The sequence below is a fragment of the Balearica regulorum genome, chromosome 10 (genome assembly GCF_011004875.1).
Source record: "Balearica regulorum gibbericeps isolate bBalReg1 chromosome 10, bBalReg1.pri, whole genome shotgun sequence".
Taxonomy (NCBI): domain Eukaryota; kingdom Metazoa; phylum Chordata; class Aves; order Gruiformes; family Gruidae; genus Balearica; species Balearica regulorum.
This window is the reverse complement of record NC_046193.1, coordinates 16,961,339-16,979,641: the sequence shown is the minus strand read 5'-3', so window position 1 is coordinate 16,979,641 and position 18,303 is coordinate 16,961,339. Positions and strand designations below refer to the sequence as shown.

General features: G+C 42.7%; 1 protein-coding gene across 30 annotated transcripts in view; it reads left to right on the top strand.

Annotated features, from left to right (window-relative positions):
• Positions 1-18,303, top strand: part of MAGI1 (membrane associated guanylate kinase, WW and PDZ domain containing 1) — a 349,049-nt gene that overhangs the window by 318,312 nt on the left and 12,434 nt on the right. For 21 of the 30 annotated variants that reach the window (XM_075762362.1, XM_075762354.1, XM_075762359.1 and 18 more), the window contains 5 exons: positions 1,872-2,088; positions 8,044-8,121; positions 10,846-10,937; positions 11,912-12,104; positions 15,313-15,606. In XM_075762362.1, the coding sequence (XP_075618477.1) occupies positions 1,872-2,088; positions 8,044-8,121; positions 10,846-10,937; positions 11,912-12,104; positions 15,313-15,606 (874 nt within the window). The remainder of the gene's footprint in view (positions 1-1,871; positions 2,089-8,043; positions 8,122-10,845; positions 10,938-11,911; positions 12,105-15,312; positions 15,607-18,303) is intronic. The other 9 variants (XM_075762367.1, XM_075762366.1, XM_075762369.1 and 6 more) reach the window with 1 other exon arrangement.

Genomic DNA, 18,303 nt, shown 5'->3' with positions numbered 1-18,303 from the left:
TGAGATTGGCCTGAAGTTTCACAGGATGCTTGTAGTTATTTTAGTAGGTCAGCCAAACAAACAAAACAATCCAGATGGCTGGACTAAGAGTTGTAAAGTGTTTTTTTCTTTTTTTTTTTTTTTTTTTATTTTTAAGTTACAAAGGACTGATTATCCACAGCATAGATGTTTTAAAACTGCTTCATTTAAAAACTGAAGGGCTGCATGTGAATTAGCTTCTTTTACCACTTAAAAATCTAAAAATGTTTGAAATTGGTTCAGATATTTGGATTTAAAAGTCTGGAGATGCGTAATCACAGCAGGTATGCTTTGTTCAAAATTGCTTTAAAGGACAAAGGCAATTTCACGTTCTAGTCGATCGAGATATCATTTAAAAAAATGCCAGTAGTGGATCAACAACTCAGATGTAAGGCTGTGAGGTCAAAGTCATTTGGTCTGTCGGAGCTGGTTTTTTTTTCCAGTGTAAACCTAAAAATATTTGCAACTTAAAACCAGAAAAGATAATTGTTAAGACTCAGAAACAGGGCGCTTCGGTTCGGTGGCTTTCTCCTCTGTAATTGATTCAGCCCTGCTGTGATGGAGCATTGGCCGCCTGGAGCTCTGCCTTCAGAGGGAAGGAGGGTTCCCCAGACCTGTGTGCCCCCCAGCCCCCCACACTGATCTGCTCCATGTTTACTGCTGGCTTTTCTCCCAACCCCTGCTTGGTTTTCTACAGAGAAGTCCCTGAAAGCAGAGGCTCCTGTTGCAATGTTTTCGGGCACCCCTTGCCAGCAGGAGGCTTCAAATTTTTGTCTGAGGTTTCTTGGGGCCAGTGGCTCACCCCTTTTAGCCAGGAAATTCTGGATGTTGTAAAAACAACCTGTAGGATGCTATTTTTCCAGCCGCCCTCTGCATCATAGCAGTCCCGGGAACGTGCCAGTTCCCTGTGGCGGAGCAGGTGGGAGATTGGACTCGACCTTGATGCCAACCCAAGGTCATCTCAAAAGAGCATTAAAAAGCGTTCGCTGTACAGTTCGGGGAGCTCTTGTTGAAGGAGGATTTTGCTGCATATTGAGTAGTACAAATCCTGGCAATGCAAATGCGACTTGTGCTTCATTTGAGCACACCGTTGTGAATTTGAGTTAAGAATTATGTACCCTGCTTAGCTAAATATTGAGCAGACAGAGCTCTTGACATACTGCTTTTGGATAAGCCTTGAATTTAGGCGGACGTATTTTTTCCTGTTTTAATATGCCGAATTAAAACAAGGAAATCAAACTGCAAATAGATGTTTTCACATTTGTGAAGGTCTTCTGTAATCCTGTGGATGCTCTGGGAAGCAGAGACATGAAAGTGGTACTCTGTTGTCCACCCACTCGTGATGTGGGGGTTGCGAGAGCTGCAGAGGAAAAATGATCTTTCATAGTAAGGGCTGCGCTAGAATCTGTTCCAGAGGGACTGTTTAAGTTTTCACAGTGAAATCTGGTAGTTTTAACTTTCTCTTGCAGGCTCAAGTTAGACCCTAATGTTATCTGAGTAGAAGGTTGTTGAGTTTTTCTGCCTTAATGTAGGAAAAAATAAGTGCACTGAAACTAGTAACCTATAATGAGTTTAGATTTGTTTTATGTGTGACATGGAGAACTGCATATTTTTTTATGATAAATGACTTTGTTGTGCATATCTCTTTCTGTCAGTCTGCCTATCAAAATCTGTCATCGGGGAATTTAACTGTACCCAGCATTAACTGGTGGCAGCAAAACTGTGATTTATATATTTACTTATGTGCATGCAGAAACCCTGATCAAAGAAGGGAGAAAAATTGATGGAAAACACCCACTCAAAGACCAATAACCGTCTGTTCTCTCTCTTTCCACTCGCTTTCTTCCTTACAGCAACCACTTGAAAGGAAAGACAGCCAAAACAGTTCTCAGCATAGCGTCTCCAGCCACCGCAGCGGGCACACCGCTTCCCCCGTTCACAGTACGCAGGTGCTGCCGGACTACACCGCTGCGGAGGCGCCGGCTGCGGATCAACCGGACAGTTCTGGGCAGAAAAAGCCAGATCCATTCAAAATCTGGGCCCAGTCCAGGAGCATGTATGAAAGCCGACGTGAGTATGAAGCAGGTGTGGTTGCTAAGGCTACGGCTCTGGCAGCTGCTCTCTGTATATTTTCTTTGCAAAGAACTGAATCTTTTAGATTTATGTTGAAAATATAAGGCTTCAGTTTGTTAATTTGCTATCTGTCAATGATATCTACTTGATAGAGGTGCAGGTTCCTCTCTGATGAGGAATAATTTAGATCATCTATAGGAAAGAGCACTTAGACCAAAGCTTAATAAAAAAAAAAAATCCGTTTAAAATTAAAGACCATCTTTTCCCCTCTTTTTTTATTTTGCTTTTACATTAGGCTGAAGGAGAATTTCCAAGTTTGTTATCCAGATCCTAAACTCTTTTTTGAGGTTAAGGCTAATTGTCTGATATGCATAGAAATTTCAGTAAGGAGGGGAAGTATTTAGTTTGCTTAAATTCTTATCAGATGCTTTCCAGTCTCACCCTGGGGAGGAGAAAATCCAGCTGAGCCATTTTACTTTGACCAGAGTGGACACTTTAACAATACAGATATCAAATGCATATTGTGAGTGGCTTTTATGGCAATTAATAATCTGCACACTTGGCTAATAGTTCAGCGGGGCTTTGACTCTGCTCCAAGACTATAAATATGGTTTCAATCAGTTTCTTCTCTGCAAACAAAATAAACATGCTGGCTTTGCTTTAATTGCACTGCTGAAGATGATCAAATCTGTAAAAGCTTCTTAAAAAAAGAGTTAGACTATTAGGCTCATTTTCAAAAGCAATAGTTATTTTACTTACAGGAAAAGGAGCTTCAAAGTTTTGGTGCTGTAAGAGTGTCACCTGGAGTTTGAGTTTGTTGTGCTAACTGGGAATTGGTAAAACCAGTATGAAATGAACGTTAGCCCAGAATGAAAAATGGTAGGACTGGTTTTTTCTGACCAAATGAATCACTTTGAAATCTTATGTCCTGGAAACATTAAATCATGAGTCACAGTTTCTTGGCTGAAGATGCATCTCTTCAGATTGAATGTCTCAGCAATGCTGTTTGTAGGTGTCTCAGCTTCTGTGCGCCGCGTTCCTTCCCTTCCCAGGGATTAGGCATGGTGACCCTGCAGGCTCTTGGGCCAGGTCATGCTGATCTACAGAGAACTGCAGTGACGAACTTGGACGCGCATCTCGTTGAAGTAGGAAAAAGGGGCAGAGACCCAAGGGACAGTGGCTCTTCAGCCCTGCAGAGCTGCAGGCAGAGCTCCTTCTGCCTGGATGGACAAGGCTGAAGCCATCACCATCCCATGGCACCGGCACCACCCTTGCTCAGCTCACGTGGTTCCCTTAGGCACTGTGCTGGCATTACCTCTGACCCCCTTGCAACTACTTAGCTAATTTCTAATTAACTGTTTAACTCATACTAATTAGTCATTAGTATCAGCTTAGCAGCCTTAACTCCTGCCTATCTTTCCTGATAAAACCCAAAGCTGAGCTGAAGAAATCCTGAAGTGCACAGGCAGGTACTTGCCCTTCTGTGTCCACCTCCAACACCACGAGCTAAATCCTCCCTCTTTCCTCGATGGCTGCAGGTATCTTGTAGTGGTTTTATCCTTCTCTGTGATTGGAGTCTTTCCAGAGGCCTTTTCACTGTCTGTTGAGCTGCTGGTTTCCCACACCCCATCTCTCCCTGTGCCACAATCGTCTCTGCTAGGGCCTTTTGCTAGACTGGGATCTGCTACACCCCTTCAGCTTCCCTGCCTCACCTTTCCGTGCTCCAGCATCTCTGTGGTGGGGTTGATCCTCTTCTGTTGTTTCAATCCTTACCACCTCTCCGCCAGATGACACCTACCTGTTTGAACGTCAGTGCTTTTCTACCACCTTTTTGTCCCATTGCCACTTCCTTCCCAGGAAGGTGTTTTCTGAGATTTCTTGGTTTCATAGATTAGAGGGGGTTTGGACAATGGCAGAAGTATGATATGGTCATGTCTCCTTGCAAGCACATGCCACTAGAAGTGTCCAAGAGCCTATGAATTTCTGACCCTGTGCTGGAGTGAAACACATTTCCTGGAGATTAACCTGCATTCTTACCTTGTGACATGGCTTTGCTGCACCTGATCAAAGGTGAACAAAACCAGGAAAGATGAAGTCTAAGTGAAAAAGGGCAGCTGGAAACACTCTGTCTCCTGTCGTAGTCTGATCCCAAAGTGTGACTGGTGGGTTTTATTTAGAGGTCAGTGGTCAGCTCTTGCTCCTTCCTTCACTAAGCCCCACCTTTCATCCCTCTCACCGATCTTATAAATGGAGACTGTGATTCACAGCTGAAACACAGCGCTTCTTCTGCCCTGGGAGCTTGGAGTGAGCAACCGTGTTTCTCTCCCATGTTTGGTCTGTATTGAAAGTGGGCAACCGGTGGCTGCTCTGTTATGAACGTGAATCATCCCTTTGAGACGCGCTTCCCAGTGTTGCCCAAGCACTGTCTGCGTGGCTCTTGGACCACTTGTAGGAAGCGCTGCTGACATGGAGCACCACAGACTGCAGGATGGGAGAAACCATTCTGTCTGTCTGCTCCACGTGTGCTGTTCTTCGTGTTTTTAGCCAGCTGCAGTTCAGTCTAACTCCAGTGCCTTCTTTGGCTGGTGGTGATACAGTCATATAATTGCTTCCTTCTTTGCTTGAGCACCCATTCCCTTTGGCTTTGGGACTGAGGTTAGCATCCCCTCTCCCGTGACATCCATAGCTCTGGGTGCTAGGTGTGTCTTGCTCTGCATTCTTCTGATGAAGACGTGAGCAGCACGAAACGAGTATCTAAAGTACAGCAGGAGGATGCTCCCTTAGTGCCAGTGCTGAGATTGGCTGATGCATCCTGTAACTGGGGCATTTGGTGGGTCCTAGAAGCCCCCACTGCCTGAGGACCTCCAGCTCAGCTCTCCCTGCTGTCCAGTCCAGGGCTTGCTCTATGTTGATTCATGGCCTTAAACTTTAATAAACCTGAAAAGGATTATAAAATATGCTTTTGAGAGGCAGGGTTTTGAATCCCCAACAAGTGGACTGAAAAACAGCAACAACCCTATGTGATGAAGTTAAAAAAGACAGAATTTTAGAGCATTAGATCATCTTCAGAGTTTTATTTCATCCCATTTGTGAAATTGTTGAGTATAAAGAGAACATAGTGCAATTTTTCAAGTGCGGCTGACACAAAAAGATGAATTCATTAGCCTCAGCCCAGACAGATTTTTTTTTCATCTAAAAATAATAATATAAAGCGGTTTCATTCAATATATGAATACATCGTCTCCAAGATGTTTCTAGGAAGTACTGAATCTATAATGACCACCTACTGCCTTTTTCACTGGGAGTGCATCCCACTGTTATTAACATTAATAATAATAATGATGTAGACATAGAAAGCACACAGGCAATATTTTAATTTTTTAGAATTGGTAAAATGCATTCTTCCTTTCTTTGAGTATTGTTTGGATCAGTATTTCATAAAAAAAAGACTATATTTGACTTAGTGACTTGTCTCACTGAAGCCAATGGTAGAGCAGAATTTGGTTCAAAAGCACCAGATAATCCATAATTTTGTAAAAGCATGTAATTTTTATTTATCCAATGCATCTTAATACCAGGAAGTACTCAGATTCTGCGGAGGAGAGCCACAGACACTGCTTGTTTAGGGAAAGAAAAAACAAAAAAAAAGAAGAAAAATTAAGCTTGAATTAATAATGGAAAGCTCAGCAATGGCTCCACAACTATGTCTGGACTCTGGTTGAGTGGCAGCAGATGAGAACTGCAACTTTATTCAACAAATACAGGGGCTAGAGTTCCTTCACATGCAGCTCCCCCGGGTGAGGGGATCAGGTGTACAAGGTGCTGAGTGCTTGGGCTCCGGTCCAAGGAAGCTTATTTTCAAGCTGTAAACCCAAAGGGACTTGGATGCTTTAAGGCTAAGGCTGAGCTCAAATGCTCTGCTGCAATCTGGCCCAGACTCAATTCTTTGCTGGATTAAGACTTTTGGGAGTAGCTGGCTTTGTGTTGAGTGAGTCTGAGAACCGATCATTTGGTGGCGATAATAAATGCAGTCTTTGCTGGTGCTAAGTTTCAGCTGCCTGAGCTCCTCTTTATGGGTAACTCATTGCTGCTGGTGGGAGTTGTATACGTGTGAATCAGAGAGAAGGACAAACCCTTCAGGTTTAAACACTGAAGCAGTTCCAAGATCCAGGAATGACAGACGTGAAAAACACTCGGAGAAACAGTAACTGAATAGTTTATCACAGAACCACAGTTCTGAAATCTTGCACTGTTTTATTGAAAATATATTTTTATAATATGCTTTCTATTTTTCAATGTATTATTAAACTTCCTTAAAGATTAACGCAATCTGTTGTCAAATTTTTCTCGTGTGGCCTGATTGCTTTGCAAAATACCATATCCTACATATGGCCATCTGTCAAAACAGCAGTGACAAAATGAATTAATCTGAATTGCAGATGTGTTAATGAATCCCTTTGAAGGGCTTAAGCATTTAATTAAAAGTAAAGCAGAACACGATAGATAATTTTTAAAGCTTTTAAAATATTCTACGTTATTGTTAATATTTGAATTTTATTTTGAGGCACATAATTTATTTGGTAAGATTTTTTCTCCCCAAATCTAATTAAAATAATACAAACAAGTCTTGACCCCAGCATGTAGTATTCGCTCACCAGCAATTACATAGAATTAAAATTATTTGCACAATGATAGAAAACATTAGATACTTTTTTCCTAAAATACAAAAGAAAAATACTCTCAGGAAATTGCAGCTCCCTTCTGGTCAGACTGACTTTAAAGATGATAGTTAGTAAAAGCCCCTTGGTAGGGTTATGTCCTATTATTATATTAATAGGAGACAAACAGTTGGGCACACAGATGTGTCCATGCCCGTAGAGGATGTCTTGCTAAAAAGGACCGTGGTGCTTGCTGCACGTTGCGTGAGCCGCAGAGGCTGCTGAGCTGCGGACGGAGCTGGCTGGTGAGCAGGCTTTGCTGATGTCTGTCTGGCACCAGCCGGGCCCGTGGCTCAGCCGAGGCATCGTGCCTTCTCCCAACCTCAGTGGCAGGAGTCGATATTCTTGTCGAGAACATGCTGAAGCCGTCTTTCAAAAGCTTTTCAGGCCACCAGAAGGATGGATTAAATGGAAAAGACAGAAAAACTGGAATTCTCTTGCAGTGGGATAGTTTAGAAAACAGGGCTTTCCTGCAAATAGGGAATCTCGTGAGATTTATGGCTAAATCACAGGACTTTCCAACACCAAAACTCTCCATCAGCTTCAGTGAGACTTCACTCTCAATTTCAAGTTTGTCCTTACATACTTTGCTGAATCTGGGCCTTAAAACTTTTGTACTTTGCCAAGCTATGAGTCATTGAAAGTGCTGCTGCCTCAAATGAGCTAGTGACTAAAGCAAACTCATGCTGATTATTTTTGAATCCATCTTTTGTTGAAACTGATATCACACTGGGCAGAATTTTTTATATATAATATGTAAGATAATTGTTAAAGTTTGCATAGGAAAGTTTGATTAAAATGACCTCTAATTAAGCACTGTGTTCATTGTTCATCACCATGTATTTAGAATTTATTTGAGATTAGAAAAAGATATTTCCATTTGGAAAACTAACTGTGTCATGATGGTGAAATTTTTTTTGTAGAAAAGTATTTTTAAGGTGTTCTCAAAGAGATTCTTCCTCTGAGGAACCAAAAGTGTTCCTGCCAAAAATATACCTGCATGCATGTGCATAAATGTATAAATTCATATGTGTGTGTGTATTATATATCCATATGTACAGAGGCATTTGCAAATAGATGTGAAAGTTAGTATGTCCTAATCCATAGCAGCTATAGCCTTAGCAATTATATGCATGAAAGCCTAACGTGATCCATACAGTCAAAAATTAATTAAATGAACTAACAAGAAAGCAGATACATTAAGCTTTGCAAAATTGTAAAATTAATATTACAGCTATGTCACCTTCGCCTGCAACTGGACTGAGCAAGGGTGAGAGAGAGAGAGAAATCAATTCCACCAGTTTTGGAGAATGTAAGACTGTGCCGAGAATGTATCTGTGTCTTGTGATGTCTTGTTCTGGTGTCATTGCTGCTGTGTGGCGGGGGGCTCTTCATCACCAAGGGAGTCTGGCAGGGCGATACGCCAAGGTTAGCCACGAAGGTGCAAAGTATTTGCTTTACTGTGTACTGGCTGGCGGCGGATTTCGTAGGCGGCGGTGGGGAGGCATCGTGTTCCCATTTTGTTCATCAGTCTGCCCGTGTGGCTCGTTGACAGGGCTGTGGCACTCACCTCTCCTTCCATTCCTCCTCACAGCCCCAGCAGAACTCTTCTTACCACTTTTGCAGTGCTCTCCAAATGGTCTGGTTTAATTCAGGATGAGCAGACTGGCAAGTTTTACCCATTTGGGCTATGTGTGTGTTCTTTCAGAAAGAGTCAGATATGCTTGAGATCAGGTCAAGGTGCAAAGATGCAATGAATGACTCCTGGAGGCCTTTTTTCATTTGTTTTCAAGAAAGTTTCAGCACCACTGTGAAATTTTCCCTTTAAGTAAGGAAAGTGGCTCCTCTGAAGCACTGCTGAGTAACGGAGAACCTAAAGTAATTCTCTAGTGGAGAGCCTCAGGGGTCCCACCTCAGCTGTACGGAAGCACAGAGGTGGATGGAGTTTTCTGGGTCGTGCCAGTGAATCACCATACTGCAGAGTTGGCACAAAAAGCGGTAGAAGGAGTTTTGCTGGGTTGGTACTCTCGCTGTGTAAATGTTTGTTATCTGTATGTTTGTTGTATCTGTGTTTCACCTCTCTGTAATCCTTCCAGCGGAAGGAGCGTTACATGAATGAACTTGCTTCTTTGGGTATAGACTTGTCTTTTTTTGTTGCTTTGGTTTCACACCACGGTTACACCTTGGCTTGCCGTTATCTCCAGCAGCCGTTAATTGGCTAAATGGTACCCAAACCAGGAACATAAGGCATCGTTCAGTGAGACTGGAGAGTTGACAAATGGGAAAGTGTTGAGAGATGCCGAGGAAATGGGCCCACACTGAAGCTCTCTGCAGAAGCCATTTTGCCTCTGACAGATCCAACACGCGCTATTAATTGGTTGGGGCTGGCCTTTGCCAAAAAAGCCTGCGAAGTGCTGGAGAGATGCTTCTGAACGTGTCTGCTCTTCACGCTTTCCCTCGCTGATGGCAGTGACAAACACCAATTAATTCATTGTCTAAGTTCTGCTGTTGTGCCACACAACTGTGTGGCCTTCGGCCAGCTTGCCTGAGCAGATGAACCACATGGGCTTCCAGCGTGTTCATCACCTGATTATTCTGTAATTGTATCCAGACAAAAATAAGCCTCTAGTTCAGTAAGGTAATGTGCACAGGCCTTAAGCAAGCTTAGTTTGTAACTGCAAGTAATTAAAATGTGAAAATATATATAAAAAACCATTTTGAAGGAAAATGTCAAAGCAGACATCTGTGCCCTAGCGCTCACCTGTTCTTTCAGTTTTTAGTATTCCCAGGTCTTAAATTCATATTATATTTTAAACCTGTTGAGTCATTGAAGAGAGAGCATCAGAGCTAACCAGAAGTCTTAACACTGAAAAGCACCAGATGACTAGACCCAAACCTTTGCACAATGGGCACCCACAGTTATAAAATGCAATTAGAGTCCAGTCTGACATTCACAGATGTCGATGGAAAACAACCGGTTTATCTGCTCATAGATTCAGAAAACTAGATGATGTTTCATTAAACGTGTTGCATCCTGTATCTGAGTATGCACTTATTTAAATTACATTCTTGAATGATATACTTTGGTTTCTTTACCAAAGATACAGGCAGCTGACTTGTAAAGGAACAGCTTTTTTTATCATTAATTATAAATTTTGGGAGGGGACCATTACAAAATTAGTCAATGTTACAGATACTAACCAATAAATATTAAATGAACCTGAAGTTGTCTTCTGATATGATTTAATGTTAGCAATTAATTTTGCATTTTTAAAAAAGGGATGAAAGCAAGCATGAATAAGTTAATATAAAACATTACTGTTCAACCGTACTTCAAGGTTAGTACTTCACTGTATGTAATATTCATTGTAAAAACCTTGCTGGTGTTCCATACTAATGAGTAGGTAAGGTTGAGCTTTTTTATGTTTCCAGCTGGTTGTGTCTGTTTGGTGGTTTTACAGAGCCCGTACATGAGCAAGTGAAAGTCAGGAGAGCTGCTTTGCTTTTAGTGAAGCCCTTCTGTTTTACACCAATTGCGGATCTGTCCCACAGTTATTTAAAGCAGTGTCAGTAGACAGATAGCAAACTACGCTTGTGAAAGTTAATTAAACAGTTTAAGTCACAACAAGTGGCTCTTTTGTCTCCCGTGAAAGAGGAGGCAGCTGTATTGTTTCTGGCACAGTGATTCTCTGTTGTTCACGTTTATTTATTGATGATCTGGAAGAGGCTTTTGCGCTGGGTAATGATGCTAATATTGATGGGAGGAAATATTACAGTGATAAACAAATGGCAAGTCACAATTAGACACATAGAAAGTGGAAACCACCATATAATTTTTAGCAGTGAATTAAATAATAATCCTTTGGTATTTAAATCTATAAATGTTCTTAGTTATGTCTACAAATTCAAGACTGCCTCATTTAAAGAGTAAAACTGTGCAGCAGATCCCTCTACACGTACATCAGAGTAGTCCTGATTTGTGTATAAAGGTGTGGGGGTTTGATTAAAAATTACAGTTTTCCTTCTTTCCCTTCAGTTCCAGATTACCAAGAGCAGGATATTTTTCTATGGAGAAAAGAAACCGGTTTTGGATTTAGGATTCTAGGTGGAAATGAGCCTGGAGAACCTGTGAGTACATCCAGAAGTGGTCTTGGTTTAACTCACATCATCTTCCCGAATCACAGCAGTAGCATGTACAGATGTGCAGAACTGCACCATGCCATCTCTATTAAAATAACTAGAGGGCTAAGTATTTATCCCGCAACTCCTTCCCACCCTCTGGCTAAAAAGCAACCCCAAACTTCTGTAATTGAAAAGATTTTGACTTCTCCTGCTATTCCCTGTTTTTGTGATAGCCCAAATGAAAACATGTAAGTCTGAAATTGGCTGGATGCTGAGGAAAGGATGTCCTGGTCATATTTGCAAGTATTTTGATCTTAGAGTGTTAGGTTTTCTATTTGCTGAATTCCCTCCTTGAATTCTTTACCATAAATCCAGTGCCTGTGGAAGATGTCAGGCTAAAAACACATGGTCTTTCATGTGTCCCACAGATCAAAGCTACATGGTGGCAGCATAAATTTCTACATATTTCCCTGCCAAAATTATTTTGCTCATATAAGGAAAGAGAGGCCATGCATTCTTCTCATGTTAGAGTAACCCCACAGAACTCACTGAAGAGAATCCAAGACTGAGTTGGTGGACAGTTGAGTGGTACCGAGCTTGTAAATCCTAGAGGCATCTGAAAGGGTAACTCAATCTCAGCCTCCCTGACAAGACCCTCAGTGCTTTTAACCATCTTCCTCTCTGGTCACTGGTTGAGCACATGTCCCAAGGCTATCTGTCTTTAGAGTGAATGGACCGCCTAAAGAAACCAGATGTCAATTTATTACAGTTTCATGATGTGGCTATATTCACATGGAGCTGCTTTCACAGGAACAACTTTACTGACCAGGAGACATTTGTCAACAATTTCCCTACTAAATTGGGTCTAACTACCAGTGCCCCTTGTTTCCAGCTGGCTGTTGAGCTAGTTCTCATTTATCCTTTTTTTTTTTTCTCTTGCTTTCTTTCCTGCCTTTCTCCTATTTGTGCTAATTCATCAGATTTACATCGGTCACATTGTACCGCTGGGTGCTGCTGATGCTGACGGCCGCCTGAGATCGGGTGATGAACTGATCTGCGTGGATGGGACGCCTGTTGTCGGGAAATCGCACCAGCTTGTCGTCCAGCTTATGCAACAGGCAGCCAAACAAGGTCATGTCAATCTGACCGTCAGGCGCAAAGTGGTTTACACAGGTAGGCTGCAGTGTTGCTCTGCAGGGGTAGATTTTCTTGCCAGACTCCATCTGTTTAGCAAACGGTTTAAAGAAGAAAAGCTCCTCCTTGTAATACTGGGAAAACTCAGGGAATGCGGTGTTATTCTTCCTCTTTTGCCTATTTTTAGTCTTTTTTGTTCTCGATCAAATAAGTTTTGAATATTTTGTTTTCAGTCAAGACTCTCTCAATCTCAGTCAGCTTCCTCAGTCTTTGTGAAGGTTTCTGTTAAGACAAAGAACTGTTCAGTTGCAGCAGAGCATTTTTAGTTGGACTCATGCAGCAACAGACACTGTGCCTGACTGCCTGTGTTTTCTATTTAATTCCCAAAATAACTGTGCTGCCTGATAGCCACCCTTAAACTGGGAGTGAGGGAAAAGATGCTGAAGAGTCCACAGGAGGGGAAGCAAGGGCAGAGCGTGAGTGAGGGCACTGGCGCGTGATGGCCAATGTCCCAGGCACAGGAGGAGCTTCACCTGAGGTTGCAACATGTAGTTAACTAACCACAGGATGCAAAACTGTAAGTGTCATTGGTTCTGGTAGTGCAGGGTGAGCATGTTTGTTGTAATAGAGAGGTTTCTGTGTGCTGAGTTATGCTAGGCGTTGTGCACATTCTGCACAAGGGTATGGTCTAAATGGACAAAAAAGAAGCTGGCAGAAAGACACATGCAAAGAGAAGAGACACTGCTTGGTGGCACACAGATTAGTGACACAAAAATGTCCTGATAGCAAAGAAAATGAAGACAGGAGCATGAGCTTTTTAAATGACATGTGACCTCATGCATAATATTGGAGAGTAACACTGGGGTGCTGCCTTTGTTTGTGAGTCCCTTTAGGGAGCTCGAATGTGGCATTCAGCTTAGCTCTCTTGTTCAAAAGAAAGGATGTTATATAGCTTTTCAGGTTTAGGCATCAGCAGAAAAATAGGCAGTGACGTACTTTTATCTTAAGGAGCATCAAAATAACATTGAGGTTGAAAATCAGGCCCACAGTAGAAGTTAGGACTAGAGCAATACCTCTAAAATAGCTCTGTATTCTTATCCAGGGCTGAGCTCCTTCTGCACAACAGTAAATAAATGTTCACTTCTCATTTCTTTTCTTCTTCCAATTGTGGATTAAATGCTGGATGATGTCTCTCCTCTAACAGCCACTTTCTCGTTCCTTACAAAGAGCTGCCAATGCGAGAGAATCTTTAGGAGATGAGCTTTGGGAGGAAGGGGAAGGGCAGCTGAATTTTGGTATTGTTTTGGTGTGTAGATTTTCTGTCCAGTTTTACAGCCTCCAGGCTGGAAATGACCATAAAAGATTTAGATTCATGAGAGGTCTTGATAAAAACCCTTGATATTTCATTCTGGGGCTTGTTACTCCAGACTGAGCTATTTCTGAATCATTTCAAATGTGGACACTTACTCTAGGATAAATTATTCAGGATCCCTTCTTTCACCTTATATTTCCAGGATTTACAATTCCAGCATAACTTTGTAGAGAAACCTCTTCCTGAATTTTGGTCCCTTATTCCTCCTCTCATCTATGTGTCAGCAGAAAAAGATTGTTCACTTAAATGGGTACTCCATGTCCTGAGATTCATATAGGGGAAAGTTTATACTTCTGTATTCTTAATATATGGAATACTATATATTTAGTACATACTTTGAGTATATAAGTGCAGGTAGGTACTTCTATCCAAGAAGATTTTAAAGTTCTTTTTCTTTGGATCATGGGTTTACAGGTTTAGATCTTGTTTGGCATCCATTTTCTTGTTGTGGCTTTTAAGATCTTCAACTTAATTTTGATTCACCGAATTGGAGAAGTGACCTGATTAGCAGAGGCAGCCATTCAGTAGAGACAAGTGCAATATGCTGCTCTCAGCCGTGCAAATGGACTGTAGAGAACTGGCTGAGTAACAAGAAGTGGAAGCTATTGTGGGCCACAAGCTTTAACCTGAGGTTGGCTCAGGTGAAGAAAAACACTCTGCTGGGATGTAGGCAGGGGGGAACTCTCCTGATTTCCCAGCAGATGATGGCTTAGCTGCAATATGGTCCAGCACTTCAAGAAAGACATGTTTGAGCTGGAGAGAGCCCAACTGGAGAGAGTCCAGAGGACCAGAGAGAATAAGGAGAGCTCTAGAAAACATGGTCTGCAAGGAAATACTGAACAAATTGGGATTGTTTAGCCTAAAGCGGAGAAGGGGGAGGAGGTGTTAAACTCCCCAAGACTATAAGAGGCTGCTGCAAAGAGGAAGGGAATATGTTCTCCATATGCCTGCTAGATAGAACTAGAAATAATAGCCTTATGTTGCAGCAGGGAAGATTTAAGTTAGATATTGCAACCAATAGATTGCCTGGGGAGATATTTAACAGCAGATTAGACAAACATCTGTCAGGACTGACAGTAAGTATAGTTGGCCCTGACTCGAGCAGAGTGTGGACTAAGTGATTTTTTTGAGATTTCTTCAAGCCTTTTGGTAGCTGATTAGATTTTGAGCTAATACCACTTCCGACTTCAGTTGCTGTTAAACACTTGTTTAATTTAATATTAATATTAATGTTAATAATGTTGAATGGTCCCCCCCCCCAACTGTGCCAGACTGTACAGATGATAATTGCTGGTTCTTCCATCCAGAAAAGCTTGGTTCACACGTTGTTTTGCTTTAGTATGGGTGGTTATTGTTACTTAAGATCACATTAATCAAAGGCAATCAGCGCTACCCAGCTGATAGCATTGACTTAAAAAACACGCAGGCGTTGAGTGATGGGTGTTTGATATTACTGTCTTTCTGGCATGTGCACACATACACGGTTGCACATACATAACTGAAGTGGGGATGTGATGTCTCAAGGAGGCACCTCTGAACTAATGTAATCCGGGTTTTAAATGCCACAGAGCATCTGAGCACGCAGCACTGCACTGGTTTAACTGTACTGCTGCTGTAGTTCAGCAGCAAAAGGCTTCGGCTGCATGACCATACACTGGAGAGGATGAGCATGTGTGGTCAGTGCCATCACCGAACAGAGCTGTTGGTGGTGACATCCGAAAGGAGACAGAGCCCTTGATCACTGTGGCCATTATTTATAGATTAAAGCAGGTGATTTGCTTTTCTTTTTTTACCTTTTTCTCAGTGGGTGGCACGTTTCAAGCCCTGAACAGTGCAGCCTGCTCAGACAGTCATTTTTTTTTTTTTCCTTCCCAGTTCCCAAGGCAGAGAATGAAGTCCCATCCCCAGCCTCTTCCCACCACAGCAGCAACCAGCCGGCCTCGCTGACAGAGGAGAAGCGAACGCCGCAGGGCAGCCAGAATTCCCTCAACACTGTCAGCTCGGGCAGCGGCAGCACCAGCGGCATCGGCAGCGGTGGTGGTGGGGGCAGCGGTGTCGTGAGCGCCGTGGTCCAGCCCTACGACGTGGAAATCCGCCGCGGCGAAAATGAGGGGTTTGGCTTCGTCATCGTCTCGTCGGTGAGCAGGCCAGAGGCAGGGACGACATTCGGTAAGTCTTGGGGTTTTTTCAACGCGCCTTGAATGAGACGCAGATTTGAGCGCTGCAGTGCAAAGAGGCAAGTGGGGATCTGTTTAATTAAAAGTCGTAAGCATGCCCTAATTAATGTAATTAATAGCTTAATCGGAGGCCAAGATTTGGTAGGTGTTTGCCTTCTGGGTTTTGTTCAGCGCTGAGAAAAGCAAAATGAGAAATCCCCACCTGAAGAGCAAAAATGCCACCAATGGTAATTCCCGATGCTCCCTGAAGCTCCATCTCTCCCTTCTAGCTGGACGCCTTTCTGGGGTTTGCTCTCGGAAGAGCAGCCGGGGATCCCCTCAGTGATGCTGTTTGCTAATGCAGGGATGGAGCAGGTGGAATGAAATATGGCTCCTGATGGTGGAATTGAGCCAGTTGATTTAAAAGCAGTAATGCTTAAACTGATTAACTTCTCTTTGGCAATCAGGGTTATTCTGATCCTCATTATGGAGTGAGCATGCTGATAGCTGGAAAGTTTTAATTAATAGTGCTTGCTGGTGAGACATAAAATGGAGAATACTATTAAAAAACCAGGATGTTTTTTGATGCATTCCACCTCTTCCCAAGTCCATTTCTTCAGAGTAGGGAGAAATGAAGTTGATGTGATGGCACACTTAATATCCTACCCTAATAGAAGTGGTCGTGGTTTCTTTCTGAAGACAGTCCTTTCTGCTAGGCAGATACCCGCTTCCAAGTGTTGCTGCAAAAGAGGTGTGTGTAAGCTGGTTTTGCAAGTGCACACAGCACAGCCTGCTCCAGAGCAGAAATGTCATTGCAGGGGGGAAACCAGTCAGAGATGCTATTTTCTTCCCTTGCCACCTCCTCCAAAAGGGCCAGAGGCAGCATCCACTTGTACTTTGTAAGGGAAAAAGAAGGTGTTCCCTTCCTGTTAGTCTGTGGTATGTGATAGGGATGGAGGAGGGAGGGAAAGGTGGAACAAGTGTCCTGGCCATCTTCACACTTCCTCTGCGAGCAGGGTTGTGGTTTGCAGATCAAATACATCACAGTCTCCCTGTACAGCTTGAATGTTCCTGGGACACACAGGTGCATGTGGCAAGAAATGGCCTTTCCCCATTTTTTCCTAGGCTTTTTTCTCTGAAATGTCCTGCTGTTGCACATCAGCAGTGCCAGTGCTAATAAATGAAGGGAGCATCATCTCCTTTGCTGGTATTGATGTAGCACAGGCCATTTCTAATTGTTCTGGGCAGTCATGGCAGCAGAGATTTCGAGGGTAGAATATCTAGAATAGACCCGGTATATCGAGTTCTGTCAGTTCTCGGGTGCTAGGCTACCTCGCACTGTCCTTGCTGCTGAAAACTGCTCTTCCAGAAGAGGTATTTTGGTGCCAGAACACAACAGTGTAATGCAGTATAGAGTAAACTGAACTCAGTCTAAACCAGAGAGTGAGCTTTTATCTTCTGAAAGAATTTGCAAATGCGTGTAAATAACTTTTACTGTATGAAGACTATGCTTTAACTCTTCTCTGCAGAGAAACCTTGACCTGAGGTTGTAAAGAGTTGTGTTTGCTTTAGTCTGAGATACTCACTAACTGGAAGTTTTCTGTGCAGGGGCTCCTCATGGAGATCTGTTGATCTGTGACTGTTTTTCCTTTAATTTTTTTCAAGTATATTCAGCTTTTTTCCTAATACTCTGCATGAGACGTGTTCCCTCTGCTGCGTGGTGCTTGCTTTGGACCTGCTTTGTGGTGTTTTTTTTCTTTCATGGGTAGTATTTAGAGATGGGCCAAACTGGTTCTAAAACCCTCCTTGGTTACTTTGGTGTGGGCTCTGTCATCTATGTCCAGTGGATTGGATAGAGTAGGAACTCATTTCACAAACCCTCAAAACAGCCTTTGAACTGGATGGGGCTTTGTATTACCAGAAAGAGAAACTTTCTAACATCATAGTAAAAGAAGGAAAAAAAAAAAATCCCCCCCCCATTTGCAACTAATATTAACACTTTCTGCCAGTTTTCATCGCATCTTTCCAACCTTGTTCTCTCACCTCACGTTCCTTTTCTTAGCCTTTTCTTCTTTATGGTCTTTCTAGTGTTGTCGTGTGTGCAGCAATGTATATCTCTAAAACTACTAATCAAATAAAGACTAGAGCACAGATGGGAAAGTGCATCTTGAGGGTGAATGTATTGTGGATGCAAAGTATGAGATGACCACTCTGTGTACCTCATGGTTTTAATCACGTGCTGCGTGCCCGTGGGCCTCTTGCCCGTGTAAGGAAGCCGTACAAAAGCCCAGTGGATTTATCCGAGTGAAGTTGTGTATCCTGTGTCCCAATCCTGCATTTTGTGGAAGACCCTGTGTTTTTGGGACAAACAATTGCATGAAACAGGAAAGTTTTGTCTCCAAAACACATTCATCCTAAAGTGCTCTTGCTCTGTGTGTCAGACATCTCAATGGTTTTGTGTGTGGTTTTAGAGGTATTTACATGAGAAGGTCCTTATTCCTTCCCTGCTCCCATCCTGATGCCATGTAGCATCATAAAAGGGGAAGGGTTACCAGAGCCTGAGGTGGCTGCCTGCACCAAACACGTTACCTTTGTCAGTCTTGGCCCATCTGTAGTGGTCCTGTACCTTCCCCGGTAGTACCTTTATTTACGATGGAAGAAAACCGTTTCATGTTGCTTCCCCATGCAGCGCTGATAGATTGGATCTTCG